The 25,852-nt window shown below is 40.7% G+C and overlaps 1 protein-coding gene across 1 annotated transcript in view; it reads left to right on the top strand.

Moving 5' to 3' along the window:
• The first annotated feature begins 5,049 nt into the window (after window positions 1-5,049).
• SLC28A3 (solute carrier family 28 member 3) overlaps window positions 5,050-25,852 on the top strand; it is a 59,086-nt gene continuing 38,283 nt past the window's right edge. The window contains exons 1-2 of the mRNA XM_036331495.1: window positions 5,050-5,184; window positions 5,271-5,531. Of these exons, the coding sequence (XP_036187388.1) occupies window positions 5,050-5,184; window positions 5,271-5,531 (396 nt within the window). The remainder of the gene's footprint in view (window positions 5,185-5,270; window positions 5,532-25,852) is intronic.

Here is a 25,852-nt window from a genome sequence, read left to right on the forward strand (position 1 = left end):
ATTTGGAAGGAAACACTATTTCCACCTTATTTATTTTTTGCTTTGGTAATCTCAGTGTCTGTCTCTGCTTCAGGGCCTAAGCTGATCACCAACTTCTGAGGCAAGTAACCCTGCAGGGTTCGTCAGACACCAGATATGTTCTGATTTGACCCCTTAAATCAGTGGTTCTCAACCTTCCTAATGCCGCGACCCTTTAATACAGTTCCTCATGTTATGGTGACCCCAACCATAAAATTATTTTCGTTCCTACTTCATAACTGTAATGTTGCTACTGTTATGAATCGTAATGTAAATATCTGATATGCAGGATGTATTTAGGCGACCCCTGTGAAAGGGTCGTTCAACCTCCAAAGGGGTCGCGACCCACAGGTTGAGAACCGCTGCCTTAAATGCTTTGGAGATTCCCTCTTGGGTCCAATGGAGGCAGTTGGTTGAAGGAGGGAGACGCTGGCCCTTCTGGGTGGCCTTTTCACTGTGGGCTCTTCCTTGGACTTCAGCATGATTCTTATTCACATTGAACCTTTCTCCCTGCACCTCTCCTCCCAGCAACTTTTGTGTCATTTGAAAGGAGTTCTTTCGACCATAGGCCACCAATCACCCCTTCAAGGTGGTGGCAGTGGGGGCAGGAAAGAGAGGTCCCTGCTATGTATTCTGGAATGAAAACTACGATTTCCCCAGCTTGCAGTCCTTCCCCATGCTTGTCTGTCTCCTGTGAGACTTGTTTTCTTCCCCACCCCCAGGGTTGTCTATAAGCTGTTGACTTCTGGGATTTGCAGATTTCATGATGTGGTACTGCTTCTTTTTTGTCTGAAGATTATTTCTCCAGAGGAAAAGACAGTAATTTCCTCAAATCCATACAAATGTGAAGAAAAGCACTACTATTGGTTGTTGCTTTTTATAGTGCAAAATAAAGATAGTAAGAGAAAAATATATCTTATATAAATTAACCATTTCACTGTCCACATACATAACTGACAAAGAGGCTAAATTTATACATTTGCATAAGTGTGACTAATTCAGAAAACATTTTCGTAATTTTTCATTCTGATATAATTTCAAACTTAGAGAAAAGTTGCTAGAATAACAAAAACTCTCATAATTGAATCAGATTCACAAGTAACAAGCTGCCTCGTCTGCTTTCTGTATTCTCTCTCAGAGTCATTTACATTTACATGGCATTGCTTTTCTTTCTGAACCACTTGGGAATAAACTGCAGACATCATATTCCCTTCATTCCTAAATCCTCCAATGTCTAACTAAGGACATTCTCTTACATGACTGAGAAAAGAAAGGATGCTTCAGCTTAACAACCAAAGGAGAACAATGAGCTGCCCTAACATTTCTTACTAAGGCACAAACCAGGGGGATGGTCATATCTTTTATAGTTTCTCTTTTTTTAACTTTTTAAATTGAGTTTATGGGGGTGACATTGGTTAATAAAATTATATAGGTTTCAGGTGTACAATTCTATACTACATCATCTGTATATTCTGTTGTATGCTCGCCACTCCAATCTTTTACAGTTTCAACTCAAAAGACCAATAAGTATGGAAATCAGTGCCCTGTTCTTGGTACATCCTGATAAAAATTCACCTGAGAGGGGGGAAAAACAACTTAAATGTATATTTGAAATAAAAAGAAATTTGGGATTTGTTTTTCTAACAAAATGACATTTGTGGCTAGATTTTGCTTTTCCACTCTCCTCAATTAATATTGATATTTAATTCCATTCAATCTACTGTGCTAAAAACTGTGATCTGGAAATAAACTAGTTTCTATGCAGTTTAATTACTTTCAGGCCCTATCCCCGGACTCTCTGACACCAGGGGGCACCTTACCTTTCCTATACTGTACATTCCTGCCATTTGCTGTAAAACTGTTAATCATTAAAATGTATGCACCCTAGTTGAAACTTCTGAAGCACTAGATGTACTTTTTGCTTACTCCTCTGCCTAGATAAGCACCCCCACTTTTCCAAAGTTAAGGCACTGTTTACAGTTTCTTGAAGTTATTCTCTTGGGCTATAGTCCTTGGGAAGGCCTAAGTAAAAATCTTTCTAATACTTTCAGAGGTTCAGGTTCTTTTCATTGACATAACCATTGTACAATTATCATGATGAGGAAATTTGATGTTGAGACATTACTGTGTCCAAAATTTAAATTTGGTCAGTTGTCCCTCCATGGTCCTTTACAACAATGGACCCACTCCAGGATGGTGTGTTGCACTTATTTGCCATGTATCTTTGGTATCCTGCAATCTGGAATGGTGTTTGTCTTCTTTGTCTTTCATGACCTTAACAATTTGAAAACTATAGATCTTACTTGCGTTGTATTTTGGGCAAGAATACCACAGAAGGTGCCTTTTGGGCAAGAATATCACAGAAGCGATGTGTCCCCCTCAAGGCATCATATCAAAAGGCACATAAATGTCTCTGCCATATTCTGGGTAGCCGTTTGGTTAAGATGGTGTGTCATAAAGTAAAGGGTCTTTCATCCCATTTGGCTTGTACTCTTCAAGTTTCCTGTCTACAGCCAAGGGGCAGAAAAATCAATGAGTTGTTACATTTTTAAATCCTCACCTAAGATGTATTTTTATTGATTTTGAGAGAGAGGAAGGGAAAGAGAGAGAGAGAAATCTGTTGCCTCCCACACAAGCCCTGACCTGACACCACTCCAATCAACTGGGCCACTTGGCCAGGAGAGTTGTTGTGTTTTAAAAGATTCATGTGACAATATCTACAAGAATGTCAGGCATCTGAGTCATGTTTGTGCAATTATAAATAACCGTAAGTGGCAGAATGAAGATTTTCCTTTTCCTCCAGAGACTAAGTTTCCTCCATAACCTTAAAGTAGATGGAGTCTTGAGTTCATCCACCTGGTTGCAACAATAGGTCTGCTCCAACAACGTTACCGTGTAGTTTCCCACATTGTTTACCTTCCATTTCTCTGCGTCTCTCTTGATCACTTCCACGCTGATGTTTTGTAATTGGTAACACAGGGACTACTTATTTTGGAAAATCACAATTATGGGGACAGAACTGAAAAAAATTCCCAAGTCTCTATTCACCAGAGAATCCATAAAGAATCAATACAGAGATAAAGCATAAGGAAAGCATGGATAGTGTTGATAAATGGGTAGGACTTGGAATAGGGGTCCCAGAACACAAAGTAAAGAAGAAGTCAGGGGTCATCTTTCCCACAGTGCCAATAGGGGTTTGGGGGAGATATTGACCTGACCCAATTCAGCAGGGGGTGCTATGCTTTTTTGTGCAAATGCAGCATAACACTTAGGTATACCGGGCTTCAACTAAAAAAAATGTAGCTAGCCTCGGCAGGGTAGCTCAATTGCTTAAAGTGCCATCCCCATACACCAAGGTTAAGGTTTGATCTTCAGGTTGGGCACATACAAGAATCAACCAATGAATGTGTAAATAAGTGGAACAACAAATCTCTCTCTCTCTCTCTCTCTCTCTCCTCTCTGAAATCAATTAAAAAATAAAAATATGTACTAAAACACATGCAAATCACTTTGTAGAGATCACTTTGCTTTTGTAGCATTTTAAGGTAAGTATTACCTTACAACAAATTTACTATATGCCAGGCATTAGTCCACTTGTTTTTAAGTATATTAACACATTTGCCATCTCAATAATAGTGTAAAATGGTTACTATTATTCCCATTTTGTAGATGAATAATCTGAGTCCCAGAGAATACAGTGACTTGTCCAAGTTCACATGGTTAGTAAGAACAGAATTTCTGTAAAGGGCCAGGAAGTGAATATTTTAGCCTTGAGCCATGCAGTCTCTGTTGCAACTACCCAGCCCTACATTTGTGGAGCAATAGCCATTAAAGACAATACATAAATGAATGACTATGTTTACATTCTAACAAAATTTCATTTATGGGCACTGAAATGTGAATTTCATATCATTTGCATGTGTCATGTAATAGTTATCCTTTTTATTTTTTCAACCATTTAAAAAACTAAAAAAGCATTCTTTTTTAAAAAAAGGATATGCATTTTATTTTTTATCATTATTATTATTATTTAATTCTCATCCAACTGCATTCTTAGAGAGAGGAAGGGAGAGAGAAAGAGAGAAATATCAATTGATTGCCTTCTGCAGGTGAACCCGCAACCCAATTATGTTCCCTGACCAGGAATTAAACCAGTTGGGCAACCTTTCCATGTACAGGACTATAATCAAACAACTGAGCAACTCCAGCCAGGCTAAAAAGCTTCCTTAACTCCCAGGTTGTATAGAAATGTCAGCAGACTGGGTTTAACTCTTGAGCTGTAGTTTCCTGCAGTAAGTGGTAGAGCCCAGACTTGAACCCAGGCAGTGTGGTTCCAGCAAGCTCTTAACCACTGTGTGTGTGTGTGTGTGTGTGTGTGTACACATGTACACACGTGCACATGCAGGCTATATCATGATGATAATCATACAGCAGCGTTCTTTATAAAATAAAAATAAAAACAAACTCAGCAAAGTATACAGGAGAAACTAACAACCATCCATAAAATCACAGCTCAGAAATAGCTAGTAATATTGGATAGTTTCTTTTATTCTTTTGTCCACGGTCTGTAGTATTCAATTTATTAATTCTATTTTTCACTTCTCATAAGCGTTTTCTACATTTCCACATAGGCCACACAATCATCATAGTTAATAGATATATAATAATTCATTTTAAATATACTGTTTTTGAAAGAATCCTACAGCTAATAATTTCATAAAGCAAAGGGTCCTTTTATTAAGTGAGCCACTGGTCACCTTTCATTTATCTCCCACATAGTTGCCTCTCTAGGGGTGGATTTTTAAAAGCAAAACTCAGCAAAGTATGACATTTCTATACTGGTCTACAGACAGGGATGGAGGAAAAAAGGCTTTGGAATCCACCAAACCTGGATTTAGCTTCTCTTCGTGCCTTGATTAGCCAAATTATCCTGAGCACATTGTTAACTTCCCACACCTCTGTTTTGCCTTGCTTTGAAAATCATCAAGACCACCGAATATAAAGTGCTGAGCATCTTCCCAGCACAGCGCAATGGTCACTGGGTTGCAGCCAGCCCTTACGTTCCCTGCCACCCCCACCACTCCTAGTCCCCGACACTGCCCACAGGAAACAGACTATTTCACTCATGGATGTAAAGAGAGTGTGCTCTTCTGTTTTGTGCAGGACGTGAGTTTTCTCCCTGGAGTGAAAACCGGCTGGTGATCATGGGGAAATAGGAAGGTTAATGAGGTGGGTGGGAGCTGAGTTGAAAGCCTCCACCCCACCCACCTTTCCTGCCCCGCCCCAATGAGGAGGTTACTCTTGAAATTTTCAAGCTGAAGCAGTGCCCTGGTTTCTACAACAGCAGGTGGCATTCTGGCATCAGCAGAGGCTGTGTTCCTTTGCCCAGGTACAGAGGACCTCCAACCAGACATCTGAAAGGACCTCAGAGAGCAGCCCATTCCATGAGCAGCATGGAGCTGAGGACTGTGGCCACCTCTGAAGCCAACAGCTACCGAAACACTGCCTTCCAGGTGAGCAGAACTTTCATCTGTTTTTAAGACCAAGTAAGTTTAAATAATCCTCTTTCCTTGCCTCTTTGGCAAGTTGCTTAACTAAAGCAGTAGAGTTATTGGGACCCAGTAAGATTTTCAATGGCACTTTTTAAACCTATTCTTTTTCCTTCTTGGGTGGACAAACCTGAAAAGTCTCTTTTAACCGGAACCTGTTTTGATCGATGACTTGCCTTATCACTTGGAAACAAGACTCTTCTCCTGCTTTTGTCCAACTAGCTCCAGGCAGGGACACAGTATGTACCTACAGGCTGGATGAGAGAGAAAGAACAGAGGAAATTCCGGTCCTGAATGTAGTTCACACCTCAGGGTTTCTCTCTCTTAAACCAGGTCCCAGAGTCTCTGAGAGATGGTGACCTGGTGCCCACACCAGTGCAGCCGGGTTAAACAAACCAGTCTCATGTCATCAACCAAAACTCGCTGAGTGATTAATGCTGCTCGGCCCAGGGCTGGGTGCCACAGAGCTGCCGGAGTCCCATCATTGGGAAACACCAGGCTGCTCCAACTGGGGCTGGCCTGGGGATTTTTCAGGGCTGTTCCTAAATGTGCTTCCTTTCCTGAGCCAATATTCAACATGGAAGCCTGCAGTTCCTTGGACTTCAGAGCCACTAAACAGGCAAAACAAACTTTTAGGCATTAGCAAAAGAGGAACAAGGAAGGTAAAATGGCTGTGACACAAATCCTGACTCTTTCACTCACAAGTTATTAAAATTTCCGGGAGCCTCACTCCAGTTGCCTGCACAGAGGTCACAGTGATGCTCATCCCATAAGTTATAAGTGTAGCGGGAGGAAAAAAGATATTTTCTCTACCCTCTTAGATTCAGTGCCTGGGGTCTGTGAATTAAACTGATAAATGATAGATTTACAGGAAAAGAGTTATACAAATTTTATTAATATTTTTAATTTTACCTGCACTGGGCTTTATAGAAAAGAAATAAAAAACTCAAGAAAGCAGTAAGACTCGGGGGCTTATATACCTTTTTAAATATATATATATATGTTTTTATTGATTTTTTTAGAGAGAGAGGAAGAGAGAGATAGCAACATCTATAGAGAAACAGGGCATCATATACCTTTTTAACAAAGAATGGGTAAATGTGAAGAAGTGTCTAAACAAAGGAAAGAGAGGTTGGACTTTTAGGGCCAATGTATTGTGGGAAACTGGGAAGTAAATAGGGGGAACTAATGGAAGATAAGGTTTGTTTATGCAATCTTACCTCAATGCCATCTCTGTTTCCAGTGATAAGGGCTGTTTACCTCTTTCTAGTTTACCTCTTTCTAGTCACCGAGAGGGTGACACATGTACCAGGGAAATGTATGCCCTGTTTTAGGGAAGGTAGGGAAGAGAAAGTGCTCTTTCTATGTCTGCTTTTTGTCAATTGCCTTTAGCTCAAAAAACTTTTTTTTTTAAATTAAATCTTTAATGTTCAGATTATTATAGTTGTTCCTCTTTTTTCCCCCCATCGCTAACCTCCACCCGGTTCTCACCCCACCATCCACCCTCACTCCGCCCCCTGCCCCACCCCCTCATCCATAGGTGCATGATTTTTGTCTAGTCTCTTCCCGCATCCCCCTCACCCCTTTCCCCCCTAAGAATAGTCAGTCCACTCCCTTTCTATGCCCCTGATTCTATTATAATCATCAGTTTATTCTGTTCATCAGATTATTTATTCACTTGATTTTTAGATTCTCTTGTTGATAGATGTGTATTTGGGGGTTTTTTTGTTTTTTTAATTAAATCTTTATTGTTCAGATTATTACATTTGTTCCTCTTTTTTCTGCCATAACTCCCCTCCACCCAGTTCCCACCCCACCCTCTGCCCTCACTCCCCACCCACTGTCCTCATCCATAGGTGTACGATTATTGTACAGGCTCTTCCGGCATCCCCCACACCCCTTTCCCCCCCAAGAATAATCAGTCCATTCCCTTTCTATGTCCCTGACTCTATTATAATCACCAGTTCATTCTGTTCATCAGATTATTTATTCACTTGATTTTCAGATTCACTTGTTGATAGATGTGTATTTGGTGTTCATAATTTGTATCTTTACCTTTTTCTTCTTCTTCCACTTCTTACCTTTTTCTTCTTCCTATATGAAACCTTTCAGCATTTCATATAATCCTGGTTTGGTGGTGATGAACTCCTTTAGATTTTTCTTATCTGTGAAGCTCTTTATCTGGCCTTCAATTCTGAATGATAGCTTTGCTGGATAAAGTAATCTTGGTTGTAAGTTCTTGGCATTCATCACTTTAAATATTTCTTGCCACTCTCTTCTGGCCTGCAAAGTTTCTGTTGAGAAATCAGCTGACAGTCGTATGGGTACTCCCTTGTAGGTAACTGACTGTCTTTCTCTTGCTGCTTTTAGGATTCTCTCTTTGTCTTTTGCTCTTGGCATTTTAATTATGAAGTGTCTTGGTGTGGTCCTCTTTGGATTCCTTTTGTTTGGGGTTCTCTGCGCTTCCTGGACTTGGAAGTCTATTTCTTTCACCAGGTAGGGGAAGTTTTCTGTCATTATTTCTTCAAATAGGTTTTCAATATCTTGCTCTCTCTCTTCTTCTGGCACCCCTATAATTCGGATGTTGGTGCACTTGAAGCTGTCCCAGAGGCTCCTTACACTATTTTCGTATTCTTTTTTCATTTTGCTTTTCCGGCTTGGTGTTTTTTGCTTCTGCGTATTTCAAATCTTTGACTTGATTCTTGCGATCTTCTAGTCTGCTGTTGGGAGTCTGTATAATATTCTTTATTTCAGTCAGTGTATGCTAAATTTCTAGTTGGTCCTTTATCACAACATCGAGGGTCTCACTAGATTTCTTGAGGGTCTCATTGAGTTTATCGACAGTTTCTAGAAAATTCTTGAAAAACCTTAAAAGTGTGGTTTTGAACTCTATATCCAGTAGTTTGCTTTCCTCCATTTCTGTCACTTGTGTCCTGTTTCTTTGTCTCGGCATTTTTTATGCTTCGCTGTGTCGATAGAGTGGCTTTCTGTGCTAAGTGTCCTATAGGGCCCTGTGGCTCAGCCTCCCCAATTACCTGAGGTAGACACTCTTGGTGCACCCCCTTGTGGGCTTTGTGCACAGTCTTGTTGTAGTTAAGCCTTGATTGTTGTAGGTAACACTGGGAGGATTTGACCTCAAGGCCAATTGGCTGTGAGAATCAGCTGTATCTATGGTGGGAGAACTTCTGTGCTGAAGACACCCTTCTGGGGCAAGATTTGCTTCAGTGGGGCTTTGGTGCTCACTGAGTCTGCCCCCTGAGTGTGTCCCTTATAGATCTGAGTTATAATTGGATGGTCCCACTCTGACCACTGGGTACACTGGCTCTTGGATCTAAGGAGGTGCTAATTTAGCCTCTGCCTGAGGCTACCCAGCAGAAGCCAGCTGTAAAGCAATGCAAGTTGCCCTGGGGCCTTAGGGCAGCTGCAGTTTGTTAAATAATTTTCAGATTACAAAGGGCCAGGCCTTTCATAGGCAAAAGCCTTCGTGCACAGCTTGGGCAGGGCGGGGTCCCAGGGGATCAATAGGGCGGGCGGAGCAAGCAGTATGGCTGCTCTCAGTCCTGCCCTCAGAGGCCCCGGCAATCAATCGCTGCGAGTGCCTCTGAGAGAAAGCTGCCCTCGAGTTCCAACCGATGCCAGACAGTCCAGTTTCTCCCGTATGAGTCTGGGTCCCCAGAGACTCACCCAGAACTGGAGCTCAGAGCTTGAGACTCACTACTGATTGAAAAAGACAACCGTGTCCTCAGCCACCAGCCCTCTCTGCGTGCGCCTCCGTACCTCTGTACTTTACTTCCACACCACACCTCCTCTGAGTCTCGGTATGCTTTTCTCTTTCCTTCTAGTTGTAGAATTTCCACTCAGCCAGCCTTCCTGTGGTTCTGGATGGTGTCCGTTCCATCTTTTAGTTGTATTCTTGAAGTGGTTGTGCTAAGCAGCAATCTCCAGTGTTTACCTATGCCACTATCTTGGTTTTCCCATCTTCTCAAAAAACTCTTATGCCCAAGTGTCATATTTGGGGTGGCATATCTTTTTTTTAATATATTTTTTTATTAATTTCAGAGAGGAAGGAGAGAGAGGAAAAAAAAAACCCATCAACAATGAGAGAATCACTGATTGGCTGCCTCCTGCACGCTCCCCACAAGGGACCAAGGCTGCAACCCTGGGCATGTGCCCTTGACCAGAATTGAACCCGGGACCCTTCAGTCACAAGCTGATGCTCTATCCACTGAGCCAGGCCAGCTAGAGCCGGGGTGGCATATCTTTATCACCTTCAGAAGGGCTAAATGAGAAGAAAAGCATAGAGCAAAAGGCCTATTATGGTCCAAGAGTATTAAAGGGATGGAATGGGATAAAGAGGCAAAGTAAACACGGCAGCAAGACAAAAGTGTCTGCTAAGGAGAAAGGTCCATGTCACAAGCAACTGGCTGCTCAGTCCGTGAGGAGGACACATCAACAGCGGCCCTGCTCTTCTGTTCTTTGTGTTGTTTTGTTGGTGGTGGTGGTGCTAATGACTGACTTCCCTGTTTTCTATCCCTCACTCCTTCTATCAAAACAGAGCATCTCCAGGTTTCAGGGTGCAGAGCAGGGCATCTCAAACCTAGCAGATCACTGCACACCAACACCAATCAATGGTGACCAGGCTATTTCTTCCCATGCTTGCTTTTCAACAAGAATTTCCAGGGACAGGTACTTACTCAGAGAAACCATTAACTACCCTCTAGACATGGCCATCACTAGAAAGAGATCCCAGTTCAAGAAGGAATAATACACTATTCTGGCCCTCAAGGAACAGGGCAGGCAGAAACAAATAAGCAATTGTAATTATAATATAATGTGATGGAAAACAAAAACAAAAGAAATATAAGCCTGGAGGTTGGCACCAAATACCTTGTAAACAAATGTAGGTAGAGCTGGGTGACTGAGTCTGTGACAGCATCACAGAGGGAGAGAGAATATCAGATAGGGCTTAAAGGGTAGGCAGGGAGTCCCCAATTGAACAGAGCATCGAAAGCAGAAAGAACTGTCTGTGCAAGGCCCAGAGGCCTGAAAGAGCATGTGTGCCAGGGACAAGAGGGCAGGCTGGCACTAGATCACATGGCCTCTGTGTGCGATAAGGCATTTGAGAAGGAACCAATCAGAATTAATACTGTCAAATTTTTAAAAATATATATTTTTATTGATTTCAGAGAGGAAAGGAGAGAGAAAGAGAAACATCAATGATTAGAGAGAATCATCCACCGGCTGCCTCCTGCAAGGCTCCTAACTGGGGATCGAGCCCGAAACCTGGGCATGTGCCCTTGACCAGAATCAAACCCTGGACCCTTTAGTCCACAGACCAATGCTCTAACCACTGAGCCAAACTAGCCAGGGCTATACTATCAAATTTTTTAGGAGTACTTTACTACCCCTGTTGAAGGTGAACAGAAACGGAAAGAGATGTGTGTATATGTGTGTGCAGTGGGACACCAGTTAGGAGATTAGTATAATAATCTAAACTAGGTTCAAGGCAGTGTAAACTGATGTCAGGTAGGGAAATCCGATGGCTGATAAGAGGGCCTTCAGCACTAGAATTTTTTTAAATTAAATTTATTGGGGTGACATTGGTCAACATGAACATATAGGTTTCAGATCTATGTTACAAGATCTGTATATTGCACCATGTGCTCGCTACCCAAAGTCAAATCTCCTCTCACTATGAATAATGCTGCAATGAGCATAGGGCATTTGCATATATCTTTGCAAATACATGATTTTGAGGTTTTCAGGTATATGCCCAGGAGAGGAATCAGCACTGGAATTGATAAGAGTCTGGAATAAGAGCTGTTAGCTCTGAAGATTTCAGTTTTCTCCTCTGTAAGGAAGGATAATAATATCCTATGTTAGAGTTGTTGAGAGAATTAAGTGAGCTAATATAAGTTTTTAAAATGTATGTCATAAATATGTCATATATGTTAAAGAAAAAAAACATAGTTCTGTCTTCTTCCATTCAAGCTGAATAATAAAATATCACACAGACTGGGTGACTGATAAACAGAAATTTATTTCTCACGGTTCTGAAGTCAAGATTAAGGCAATAGGTTCTGTGTCTGGTGAGGACCCACTGACACTGAACTCAAGTTCGGCTGCCGCTTCGATAGCCAATACTCAAGAGACAGATGCTGGTGCAAGGAAAGACACGGTTTATCCAAGTGCCAGCAGCCTGAGAAGAGGGCAGACTCCTGTCCCACTGACCATCCGCACATCTCAGTACACACAGGGTTTTTATTAGGAGGGAGAGAGAAAGCAGAACAAATAACAAAGTGGTTAGGGGATTGCCAGTTCTCTATTGTAAGTTAGCACAGTCCATTCTGATGATTATCTCAAACTGGTCAAGGGAAGTTACAGTTTTTATGGTTGAGAGTCAGCACGTCTCCCGAAGCCAGACCATCCAGTTGCTGGAGTCAGCCTCCTCCCTGAAGCTAATTCCAGCAACTCTTACACACATACGCTGCTCATCCGTGGGATGAACACAATTCATCTTTAACAAAAACACTTAACAGAAACAATGTTAAAAGAATAGAGGGGTGAGTTACCCTACCTTCTCAGAGACAGCCGTCTTTTTGTTGTGTCCTCACATGGAAGAAGGATGCAAGAAAGCTCTCTGGGGCCTCTTTTATAAGCGCACTACTCCTACACATGAGGGCTCTTCCCTCATAATGCAATCACCTCCCAAAGTGTCCTCCTCCTACACCACATTGGGAATTAGAGTCTCAACAGATGGATTTGTGGGGGACGGAAATGTAAGACCATAGTAAGAGCCTCGCATACAGAATGAACATAAGCATGTAGCCTTTGGTGCTGGGGCAGGGGAAGGAGAGTGGTGAGTCAACATTTCTAGCTTCAGATGTCAACTGGGAAGTTTATTAGAAAGGAAATCTGGAAATAGGGTTGGAGTGAGGAAGAGAGTGAATTCGTTGTGAGGCCTGTTGGTTGAAATTCAGGTGATTTTTACACCTGGATAAAGAAGGAGATGAAGCAGGAAATGGATGCAGAGCTGCACTGGAGCCTAAAAGGAGGCATCATCCATCTGGGGGCCTCCTGGAGGGAAAGCTGGGAGGCACGTGTGTTGAATGAGCAGAAAAACTGCAGAAGTCAGATGGAAGGGTCAGAAGGGTCGGGGGAGCCAAGGGAAAAGAGAGCTACCAGGTCAACAGCAAAAACTCCCCTAGGGAACAGAGCACCTAGAATGAGATCAGTTCATTTGATTTGCCAATTCCTCATGATGTGGGGGAGAAGGTAGGGGCAGTTTATGTCATGAGTGGGAGTTAAGAGACTGGAGACAATGAGGGCAGAAGGAACATTCCTTTGACTGAGAGAACAGAGGAGAGAGAGAGAGACGGGCTCAGGGGAGACAAGACTGGGGTTGTAAGTGGGGAGAGATGTTATTTAATAAAATTTTTTCATTGTGAAATTGACATGCAGAAATACACAGAACCAAATAGCTTACTATAAAGTGCCACCCAGGTTAAGAAATAGGATGTTGCCATCCCTCCGCTCTGAGGCCCCAACTGCCAGCCTTCTGTCATAACCGCCTCCCTCCCCGAGGGTCACAGCTACCCCACCCAGCTTTATAGTCATTGCTTCCCTGCTTTGCTTACACTTTAACTTCTAGTTATGAATCCCCAAGCACCACCATTTCCTGATTTTTAACTTTTTGCAAGTAGAAATATACAAGAAAAATGCTTTGCTCATTGCAAAATGTTTATATGGAAGTAAGCAAGCTGAATCATTTTATAACTGGCTTCTTTTTTTTTTTTTTAATTTATTTTTTTTAATTAAATCTTTATTGTTCAGATTATTACATTTGTTCCTCTTTTTTTCTCCCCCCATAACTCCCCTCCTCCCAGCTCCCGCCCCACCCTCCGCCCTCACTCCCCACCCACTGTCCTCTTCCATAGGTGCACAATTTTTGTCCAGTCTCTTCCCGCATCTCCCACACCCCTTTCCCTCCCAAGAATAGTCAGTCCATTCCCTTTCTATGTCCCTGATTCTATTATGATCACCAGATTATTTATTCACTTGATTCTTAGATTCACTTGTTGATAGATGCATATTTGTTGTTCATAATTTGTATCTTTACCTTTTTTTTTCTTCTTCCTCTTCTTAAAGGATACCTTTCAGCATTTCATATAATACTGGTTTGGTGGTGATGAACTCCTTTAGCTTTTCCTTATCTGTGAAGCTCTTTATCTGACCTTCCATTCTGAATGATAGCTTTGCTGGATAAAGTAATCTTGGTTGTAGGTTCTTGGTATTCATCACTTTGAATATTTCTTGCCATTCCCTTCTGGCCTGCAAAGTTTCTGTTGAGAAATCAGCTGACAGTCGTATGGGTATTCCCTTGTAGGTAACTGGGTTTCTTTCTCTTGCTGCTTTTAAGATTCTCTCTTTGTCTTTTGCTCTTGGCATTTTAATTATGATGTGTCTTGGTGTGGTCCTCTTTGGATTCCTTTTGTTTGGGGTTCTCTGCGCTTCCTGGACCTGTAGGTCTATTTCTTTCACCAGGTGGGGGAAGTTTTCTGTCATTATTTCTTTAAATAGGTTTTCAATATCTTGCTCTCTCTCATCCTCTGGCACCCCTATAATTCTGATGTTGGTGCGCTTGAAGCTGTCCCAGAGGCTCCTTACACTATCTTCATATTTTCGGATTCTTTTTTCATTTTGCTTTTCCAGTTGGGTGTTTTTTGCTTCTTCGCATTTCGAATCTTTGACTTGATTCTTGCGCTCCTCTGGTCTGCTGTTGGGTGTCTGTATAATATTGTTTATTTCAGTCAGTGTATGCTTAATTTCTAGTTGGTTCTTTATCACAACATCGAGGGTCTCATTAGATTTCTTGAGGATCTCACTACATTTATCGGCGGTCTCACCAGTCTTTTCGAGGGCCTTACTAAGTTTATCGGCATCTTCTAGACAGTTCTTAAGAGACCTTAAAAGTGTGGTTCTGAACTCAATATCCTCCATTGACAGTTTTGTCCTGTTTCTTTGTCTCCGCATTTTTTATGCTTTCTTGGTGCACCCCCTAGTGGTCTTTGTCCGCAGTCTTGTTGCCTTTAAGCCTTGATTGATGTCAGCAATACCGGGGTGATTTGACCTCCAGGCTAACTGGCTATGAGAGTCTGCTGTGTCTGTAGTGGGAGGGCTTCTGTGCTGGATCTTTAGGGCGGTGCTAATCTAGCGTTTGCCTGAGGCTATCCGGCAAATGGTTCTGTGCAGGGCTTGGGCGGGGCGGGTCCCCGGGGATCTGAGTATTTCACTTCAGCACTGCGCCTCCTCTGAGTCTGGGTATGATATTCTCTTTCCTCCTAGTTGTAGAATTTCCACTCAGCCAGCCTTCCCGTGGTTCTGGGTGATGTCCGTTCTGTCCTTTAGTTATATCTCTGAAGTGGTTGTTTGAGGCAGCGATCTCCGGCGTTAACCTATGCCGCCATCTTGGTTTCTCTGGAATCCAAAGTCTATAACTGGCTTCTTTGATCCAGCTTAAAATGTCTAAGATCCGGCTGCTTCCGTGTTGCATGTAAACTGGAATTCATCCACTTCCATTGATATACTGTATTCTCCGTAAATATTACACTGTTTATTTTTACTGTTTAGTGGACAGTTAAATTTGGAGCTTTCGGGAGCTTTTACAAACAACAAAGCTATGAATACTGTTGTACATGTCTCCCGATGCCTATGTAACAAGTTTATTCTGGAGTTCTATCTAAGATGTGGAATTGCTAGGTTATTGGAAATGCATATATGCTAGTATGTTTTCAACTTTAGCAATAAGGCCAAACCGGTTTCCTAAGTGGTTTTACCAAGTTACACTCCCATCCACAGAGTGTGAGTTCCTATTACTCCACAGCCTCACCAGTATTGATCTGGCTTTTAATTTCAGTGATTCTGGTAAGTGTATGTATAGTAGTATATCACTGTTAAACAAAATTATAATTAAACTTCATTTCTGTATGTTATTGGCCATTAGATGCCTCTTTTATGAAATACTTGTTCAAGTCTTTTGCCCATTTTCTTTACTGGATTTTGTCCTTTTTTTATTGATTTAAGAGAGTTCTTTACATGTTTCAAATACAAACCTTTTCTCAGTTATATGGTTTGCAAATGTCTTCTATCACTGAAGCTGTCTTTCACTGGAATATTCTGATGAACAAAGTGAATTACACTGAGTCCCATTTATCAGGTGTTTTTCTGTTTAAATATCCTGTTTCAGAGATCTTTTCCTTGGCCCTGGCTGCATAGCCCAGTTGATCTCCCAATATGCCAAGGCTGAAGGTTTAATCCCCAGTCAGGGCACATACAAAAATCAACCAATGAATGTCTAAGTAAGTGGAACATCAAGTTGATGTTTTCTTTCTCTAAAAATCAATAGCTTTTTTAAAAATATTTTTTTCCTTAGAGAGAAAAAACTAATAGTTGCCAGATGGGAGGGGTTGTTGGAGGGCTAGATGAAAAAGGTAAAAGGAAGAAGAAGTACACATTGGCAGTTACAAACTAGTCACAGGAATGTCAAGGACAGCCTAGGGAATATAGTTAATAATATTGTAATAATCATCTATGGTGCCAGGTGGGTACTAGACTTATCTTGGGATTACTTCATAAATTATATAAATGTCTAACCACTATGCTGTATATCTGAAACTAATATAAAACAATATTCAATGTGAACTGTAATTGAAAAATTTAAAAAGAAATCAATTCCTAACCCGCAAGATCATGAAGATGCCCTCCCATATTTTCTAAAAGCTTGTCCTTGCTTCTGCATTAAGGCTTCTAGTCCCCTGAAATTGATTTTTATGTATAGTGTAAGTGGGAGTCAAGTTTTTTGTTTTTTCTACCTGGACACCCAATTATTTCAGCATCACTTTTTTAAAAAACCCATCGTTTCCCCATTTGAAAAATACCACATTTGCCAAGTCTTCATATTTGGGGTATGACTTTTTAGAATAGAGTGACTGAAAGATTTTTCCAAACTCAATGGAGGTGGAAGGATCCAGAGAAGAGAGAGAAGGACAGCAAGAGAAGTCAGATGAAGTTCAGAATTTCCAAGGGTGAAAATTCAGGCAAGTTTTTGAAAGAACACCTTTACGGAAGATGGCCCTCAGAATCCCAACTCAGGTTGCCTTATGCTCATGAGGAAATCAGTTGGGTGGAAACCACTTAGGAAAGTCTGGAGGCAAGACCAGACGGGAAATGTGCCTCCATCCTGCTCACACACAGAGGAAGGCTGACCTGCTCCGCGAATTGTCTGGTGTGCCAGTCAGGTATGGAGAGTTTGTTCAATGGAGGTTAAAATTTGAGAGGTCATATAAGCGCAAGAACATTGGCATGGACTTCTAACCCAGATTCTTTGAATATAATAGTTCTGAGGTTGGAAGAAATTATGCAAAGTGAAGAGGAAGAGTATTGTTTCTCTAACACACTAGTCAGGGAGGTCAACGTAATCACACTCAGGTTATTAAGTAGGTTTTCACATAGTTCAGGGCAAGTTTGGCTGGAGCTATCAGATGCTTTTTCCCCCCCTATCAGTGAATTAAAACACAGAAAACCCACGACAATACAGTACTTTGCTTTTGTGAAGGACATTTAAAAAATTGAAAAAATTGCATTCTCTGTTTTTTTCCTCAGATCTGTATGATCATCTCTAGACCTACTTAATTCTAAAGGAAAATAACGTGCATGACTATAAACCATGTCATTTCCATGACATCTCAGAGGGGATGTGCTTAATGATTTTGTTTTTTCCTCATTCAAGCATTCCTGAAATGATTCCCTTCAAAAACAAGTGTGTGTGTGTGTGTGTGTGTGTGTGTGTGTGTGTGTGTGTGTGTGTGTTGGGGGAAGGAAGGGCACTTACTCATTAGTAATTAAGGCATTGGAATGTGGCATAATATTGTGGATAAAAGTAGATATTAACTGAAGACTAACTAGGATAGATCTGTCCAATATGTATGTATAAGCCACATATGTAATTTCACATTTTTCTATAAATTCATTAAACATGTAAAATGAGCTCTAGCCAGTTTAGCTCAGTGGATAGAGCATCAGCCTGTGGCCTGAAGGGTCCCAGTTTCAATTCTGGTAAAGGGCATGTACCTCAGTTCCAGGCTCCTGACCCTCATAGGGAACATGCGGGAGGCATCCAATTGATGTGTCTCTCCAACATTGGTGTTTCTCTCTGTTTCTACCTCTCCCTTCCACTCTCTCTAAAAATTAATGGAAAAAATGTCCTTGGGTGAGGATAAAAAAAATTTTTTAATTAAAAAAAAGTAAAATGAAACGGGTTTAATTAATTTTGCAATATAGATTATTTAACCTGAAATACTAAAAACATTATCATTTCAACCTGCGATTAATGTAAAGTTACTGAGATGCTTTCATTACATCCTTTGTTTCATACTAAGTCTTTAAAATCCAGTGTGTTTTTATACTTAACAGTACACGCCAATTTTAATGCTAGGTTTTTATCAGAAATACTTAATCTGTATTTAGGTTTCATAAAATGTATAGTTGAAAAAGTAGATTCATACCCAAGTTTCAAACATACTTAAATGTTTTCCAATGAATGAATCTCTCATGTTCATTTTAAAATTTAAATTAGTTAAAATTTAAGTAAAATTGACTTTCAGGTTCTCAGTGGCACTAGTTACTTTTCAAATATTTAGTAGCCACATGTACTAATGACTCAGGTAATATACATATTTTTTGGTTTGGGAGGATACAGAAAAAAATCTGATACTACTTATCACTTGATCATACAGATTCTCCCTTGTGACATATCTGACTTTCCTATTTAAATCTGAGGTTGTTGGTGACATTAACAGGATGGTGGAGTAAGGACCTCCAAAGCTCTCTCTCATAAAAGCAACAAGAATGCTGGGGAAAATTGTCAAAATCATTTTTTTAAAACTCTGGAAAATAATCAAAGCCTCATAGCAATCCGGAGAGTGTCTTGTGTGTGTAACAAAACTAAATTCCAATTAGAACAGCAAGCATTCTGGTGTCTTAATTGCCTAGTCCTATTCCACTCTCCGCAGACTCAGGATAGTCTTGAAAAACAACTCTGAAATCACAATGAAAACTAGCAACCTAACAGCCTATGGAGGGGGCAAAATTCCCAGGTAACTGCCATTATTTGACCTGTCTTGCAGTTCCTTTAGAAAATCCCACAAGGCTTGTCTGTCTTTGATCGGGCTTACAGCTCACCCACCATGATTTCCCTGGAGCCAACCGTTAATAAAGGCATTTACCTGAAGCAGTGATAACAGTTGGGGGGGGGGGGGGCGGACCTATAACAAGTAAAAAGATTGGCTTAGTAATCACACACTTCCAACATAGAAAAGTCCAGGAAAAATTTTTAAAAGACCAATGTGAAAGAGAGAGAGAGAGAGAGAGAGAGAGAGAGAGAGAGAGAGAGAGAGAGAAGATAAATTACTTACACCAGGCAAATCTGAACGTGTTACTTTACTTTTAATTTGGTGACCTAACCTTAGTGGTCAGGCCCTTAAAGGGCAGGAATAAAGCTTTCATTCCACAGTCCCTTAATTTAAAATGAGGGTGGTGGTGCTCGCTGACCCATCTTATCCAGACACTGCTGATGTTGATGAGAAGCTGGGCCTTGGGTGCTAGCCAAACTGCTATTTGTCAAATTAAAAAAAAATAAAATAAAAGGTGGGAGTATTTGGAATTTTATATAGAAAAGATTATTGTGAGCATGAACCGCAAGTCCCTATTGTGCCACAGAGCATAAAATTCTTTCTTCAAATTGCAGATTTAGGTAGACAGAGTGCAGCATGGTTTTCACTCTAAGCTGGGATCTGGATCTGGAGGTGTCTAATTGGACGCCACGCATGGGCTAATGTGTTTGACTGGGAAGCCACTTACAGCCTTGGCGTGTCTAACTGTTCTTCTTCCTTTAAAAGGGAGAGAGAGAGAGGAGAAGATGCACACTGTGTGTCCTTTGGCAGTAAATAAAGATAGAGGTTTCTTAAGGAAGCCCTATGAATCACATGGTTAAGGAGCCTCCCAGAGTGGTCAGGAACAAGGTAGATGATTACTAGGAATGATTAAATCAGGAAGCAGGGAAATGCACTGGGAGACTTCTTAATATTCATTCGTTTCCTGGGTTTGCAAAGTCAAGGCCCTGTTTGCTTCTTTTCCTCCAAGAGCCAAAATTCTTTGACATAAACCATGACATTTTTTTTTAAAGATATATATATTTTATTGATTTGTTCAGAGAGGAAGGGAGAGGGATAGAGAGTTAGAAACATCGATGAGAGAGAAACATCGATTCCGCTGCCTCCTGCACACTCCCTACTGGAGATGTGCCCACAACCAAGGTACATGCCCTTGACCGGAATCGAACCTGGGACTTTTCAGTCCGCAGGCCGATGCTCTATCCACTGAGCCAAACCGGTTAGGGCAACCATGACATTTATTGATTCAACAAATATGTATTGAGCTCTGACTTAGTGCCAGGCATTATGCAAGGAGATGGAAATAGAGCACTATTGTTTGATTAAAAGCAGTTAATAGTGGCCAAGTCGTACAATGCAGAGTGAATGTGAGCTCACCTAGGTTGAGGGTTGGAGAATATTTCTCAGATATTCCAGATGAACCCTTACAGGTCTTCATTCTCTCCCTCATTTATTCCAAATGTCCATTGAACACCTACTCTGTGATAGGTGGAAGGAAATACCCAGTAGAGCAGAAGTAACTCCCCAAGCTACCATGTCAAGAACCACTTTTTCCATATTGCATCGTGTGGAGAAGGCAAGGCCTGACTGGGAAGGCATGAGAGACGTGAGCAGGGAGACAGAAAGGCTGGTGAAGACAGGCACACAGGAGTAGAGAGGCCAGTCAGGTCTGATTTACCTCAAAATCCTGGTCCCAAGGATCCAAAACCAATGATACGGTTTAGGTTTAAAACTAAATTTCTATACTGTGTGGACTCAGGAACATTTCACGGGGAAAAAAAAACAACAAAAAACCTAGCCTGCCAGCTTATAAGGGGCTGTAACTCCTCCATGAAACATGATCAGAAAGTAATTCATTAATGTGAGGCAAGGCTCTTTACACCATGAGGAAGTGTAGGTCATACATAATCCAGAAGGGGCCAGCACAGATATATCTGCTCTCCTTCCCCACTCTCCATTGAGAGTGTCCTCCTGACACGCTCATCTTCAGGAGCGTACCAAAGTTCCTCACAGCAGCCTGTACAGTTGTGCAGCTGTCCACTGATGGGTTCTACTTCCCTGTCAGTGTCCCGCCCTTTCAGTTCTATCACTTTACAACTTTGCTAGCATGTAAAGAATTTTTTTTTCTAATTCAAATTATTGCATCATGAGTTTCTCATCACCCAAATCCATTGGTTCAGGAACATTTGCAACGAGAAAGTTGGTTAGAGGGCACAGGTCTGACTTGTGCAGCCATGGAAATTTAAAATAAAGAATTGTTGCCCGGCCAGAGTAGCTCAGTGATTGAGCTCTTACCTATGAACCAGGAGGTCACCATTCAATTCCCGGGTTGTGGGCTTGATCCCTAGTGTGAGGCATGCAAGGGGCAGCCGATGAGTGATTCTCTCTCATCATGGATGCTCCTATCTCTCTCTCCCTCTCCCTTCCTCTCTGAAATCAATATATATATATAATTTTTTAAAAAATAAAGAATTGCTTGAGGGCCTGACCCATGCAGATAAAGGAGATGGAGAACAAAGGTCCAGTTGCATGGTATATTGGATCTAGCAAGGCGGGGAAAGAGACAAAGGCACACAAAGCCAACAAAATGTTAGGCTTCCTGTTGGCCCACATGTCCACTTCCTCATTCCCCTGTAGACCACGAGATCTTTAGGTCAGAGAATGGGAACAAAGAAATAGAGGAGGAAGAATTTAGAAAGCACAGGTGGGAATAAGAGGTAGCCTGTAATGTTCCAAGCATTGACTCTACTGTATGTGGAAATGACAAGGGGGCTCTCATTAAAGAGGAAGTGGGAGAGTGAGGGTAAGGGTGTGGCCAGAAGTGTGATGGGGAGGGGGAAGGGTGACAGGCCGGCACAGATGCTGAGGCTAAAAGCCACATCCTGAACGAATCATGAGGACAGCAAAATTTTGATCCCTTCAGATTACTAGAGATTTGCCTTTAAAAACAAATCAGAGAAGGAAATAAGACTAAGGAGAATTAATAGATTCAAAGTGATTATATACTTGTTTCTTTTCTTTCTTTCCTTTTATTTCCCTCTCAACTGTAGGAAGATATTTTGCTAGTAAGAGTATTTCCAGTTCCCTATGGCTAAATGGGTTGCATCTTTGGACTTTCAAACACAACAAGTTTACTCCAGTTAACCTGTAGAAATAGTACCTTGAACCTTTTAATAGTCCTTACCCTACTATTTAAATAATCAATTGTATAATTTATGGTCAACAGCTTTTTTTCTAAACTCTCTAAGAACAGGAATCATATATGAAATGCCAACAACCAGCACGGTAGGTGCACAGTAAATACTAATATTTGTTAAAGGAATGACTGAGAATGCCTGGGACAGAGCCTCAAGGAACTGTATGTGACAATGAAGGTTGAATGGAAAGGTTGATATGGTACAAGAAAGGGAGAAAGAGAAGTCTGGGTGGTAAGAGAAAACTAGCAAAACATGTTATCACAGAAGTCAGGGACAAAAGTATTTTAAGGAACACTTAATACAATGAAAACTGGATTCAGGGAAATGGAAACCATTGATGACTTTGACAAGGGTGATCTCCATAGATGTTAGGGGTGAAAGCCATACTAGAATGGGTTGAAGAATGAATTTGAGGCAAAATATGGACCTAGTGTCAGCCCATTTAGGCTGATATAACAAAATATCATAGACTCAGTAGCTTATAAACAACAACAAAATATTTCTCACAGTTCAGGAAGCTGGAAATCTAAGATCAAGGGCACCATGGTGGCAGTCTTGTTAGGGCCCTCTTCCTATTTCACAGCCAGCACCTTCTCACTGTGCCCTCACATGACAGAAGGGACTAGGGGTCTCTGTAGGGTCTCTTTTATAAGGGCACTAATCCTATTTATGAGGGTCCCACCCTCATAACTTAAGCAACTCCCAAAGGCCCAACCATCTAATACCATCATCTTTGGGGGTTAGAATTTCAACAGAATGAATTCTGAAGGAACACAAACATTTAGACCATAGCAAGCAGTAAGGGTAGAAAGAAGACTGGTTTTTAATGGGAGGAGAAAGGATGCTTATCTATGAATTCTTGGCTTCAGGGTAATAAAAAATTGATAAAGATGCAAATATTAGAAAACAAGGGAAGAAGGGTTTGAGTAAGGTAGTACGTAGAGAAGCGCAGAGTACTGTGCCTATGCCTGGCTCAGAGTAAAAAGTCCAGGCACTTACATATTGTTCTTGGGATTAGCTTCTCATTGGGTGTCTTGAGACTTAGTTCTGGCCTTCTCCCACTCAAACATATAGTAGAAATCTTTACAGGAGTATTTTTCTTTATTCAAACAAATCAGACTAAGTCAAAGAAAGACAATAGCAGGAAATTAGAACAAGGCTTAAAGAATCACACCTTATCAAACACAAATTATCAACACAAATACCAAAAGCATAATAAGAGTGAAAGGCAACCCAGTAGGATAAGGTCAGTGATGTTTTGGAGTATACAATTCTATTTTTATGTGACTTTTAGCTAGCTCCAAGCTCTAAAAACTCCGAATGTAAAAAAGAAATAAATACACATACATGCATTTGGAGGAACTTAACTCCCCTACTGATGATGAGTGGGATAGGGTGTGATGAGCAGACCACTCTATTATAAAAGTATACATCTCTCTTTCTGATTAATAAGCAATTTGAGGGGGTGATACTTCAAGGCTTTGTGAATATCCAGTTTCCCACACACTTCACTTGATGGTTTTAGCAACCATGGATGACCTTTCTCTAAATCAGTTATTACTTGGGATCTGTAAATTGATGATTTTTCATTTCTTCAATATTCCTTACTTCACATTCTTCTGAAAAGAATAGATTTCCCTTTTTTGACTTGCTCTCCCTTTTTGTTTCATGAGAGACTAAAATTCCCTTTTATTCAATATTTTATAATCAATTATCAATAATATTTGTTTCAACATTTTATTATGAAAAATTTCAAACATGCAGAAAAGATAGATGAATTTCATAGTGAGCACCTCTATATCCACTACCTGCATTCTACAATTAATATTTTGCTGTATTTGCTTTCTCACATATTTACTCATCTATGCTACCCTCTATCCATCCATCAATCCATCTATTTTTGACACAAGTTGCGGATACTTTACTCATGTTTTTTACTTTTGGTTCTCAATTTGTGTCAAACTTGGCCAGCAATCTCAGAACGCTTTTTGACAAGGATTGAATTTATTTACTAGATATAACCATCCTAGACAATATATGAAGTAAACATTTATAGTATATAAAGTTGAGACCATGACTTAGCATATTAATGCTTTCTGTTGTTGTAATTGTTAATCCTCACCAGAGGATATCCTTTCCATTGATTTTTAGAGAGAGTGCAAGGGAGGGAGGTTCAGAGGGAGGAGAGAGAAACATTAATGTGAGAGAGACACATTGATCGGTTGCCTCCCAACCAGGGGTAGGGATCGAACCTGCAACCCAGGTACATGCCCTTGACCAGAAATCAAACCTGAGACCCTTCTCTGCTCAGGCCAATGCTTTAACCATTGGGAAACACCGACCAGGATGAATATTAATACTTTTAATCAGGTACCTGCTTCCAGAGCCAACATACTGCTGCAATCAGAAATTGGGCAAGCATTGGCCTTCATGGCAGCTGAATCTTACAGCCTTAGTAGAATGGTGCCATCAAGTGGACATTTCTTGCAGCGACCACTGGCGTGGTCTGGCACCTGTATTACATTGGTTAATTTGCATTTCATCTTCTAAATGGAACTCGGGACTCTGATGAAGTCAATGGAAGTCAGCCTCACACACAATTAAGCAGAATGCTTAAACATTACTCATTTGCTGTCTGTTTCAAAAATCTACGTGAAGACGATGCTAAGGCCTTTAATCCTGGGTATTACTTGATTCCCCCCACTTATATTTATGAACAGATCCATAAATGAAACCAAGATATTCAATTACAAATAAGAAAAAAGGTCCATATTCTCCCAGATGTACCCATTTATAGTTACCTCATAACTAAGAGATACTTTGGGTGAAGGAAGGGTGGGACTTCCACATAAGTGTGAGCAGGGAAAGGACACAGTCCATTCTATTCCACAGACCACGAGAAGGTAGAGCCCCTAGTTTGAAATGAACATTCAAGGTGCAAAAGCACCGTCACTCCATGGGGTTAATACATACAAGTAGTAAAAAGAGTTCATATCTGTTGCAGATATCTCAAAATATTGAAATTATCCCTCATTATTTTAATATTTTAAAATTATCTCAAGGCATTGAAATTAAGGTGGTTACTAAAACTTCTCACTGGACCTTGTTGAGTTTTTTCCTTGTTTTTAAATGTGTTGATAAAGATTCATATACACTATTCTACCACAAATTTATTTTAATAACTACTTCAATATAATTGGTTTTCTTTGAATCCTATATATTTCATTTTGTGTATTTTAAAATACCTAGAAAGCGGTCTAGAGGCTCCACTACCTATCCTGCATGAGAACATTTCCCAGAAGTTGCCCCCAGCATCAACCACACTGGCAGAACATTATCAACGCCACAGGGAGCCTGAGAAATGTATCTTTATTCTGGGAAATCTTAGGCTCCATAAAACTCAGAGTTCTGTTTTTAAAGGAAAGGAGGAAGAATAGATTTGGGGACAACTAGCAGTCTTATCAGGATTATAGAGCTCAATAGATGTTAATTAGATTCCTATTATTCATTGTTATTTTGTCTTCCTTATCTTCACCTTTGCCCACTTGATCTGTCATAGACAAAACTCTTTCTAAATGCATTTCTAGATATTTCTGTGTTTCCTTTATGTTAATCTATGCCATTTGTACATCTCAAAACATGAGATTGTATCCCCCCATTGCTTCTTTTTGGACATGTTTATTGTTTGGGGGGGAGGGGGCATTGTTCTGTATTCAGCTTTGGTGGCTTAAGGTCATGACCACTGCATGTTTCATCTTCTTGGATCATCTTCAGTATATGCTTGTGGTGTGTTTGCTATATGACTCAATCACATCCAGTGATTGATTTTTCAGGTATATGTGTTTGCTCTTAGCTTCTC

Source organism: Myotis myotis, unplaced genomic scaffold, assembly GCF_014108235.1.
Source record: "Myotis myotis isolate mMyoMyo1 unplaced genomic scaffold, mMyoMyo1.p scaffold_m19_p_12, whole genome shotgun sequence".
Taxonomy (NCBI): domain Eukaryota; kingdom Metazoa; phylum Chordata; class Mammalia; order Chiroptera; family Vespertilionidae; genus Myotis; species Myotis myotis.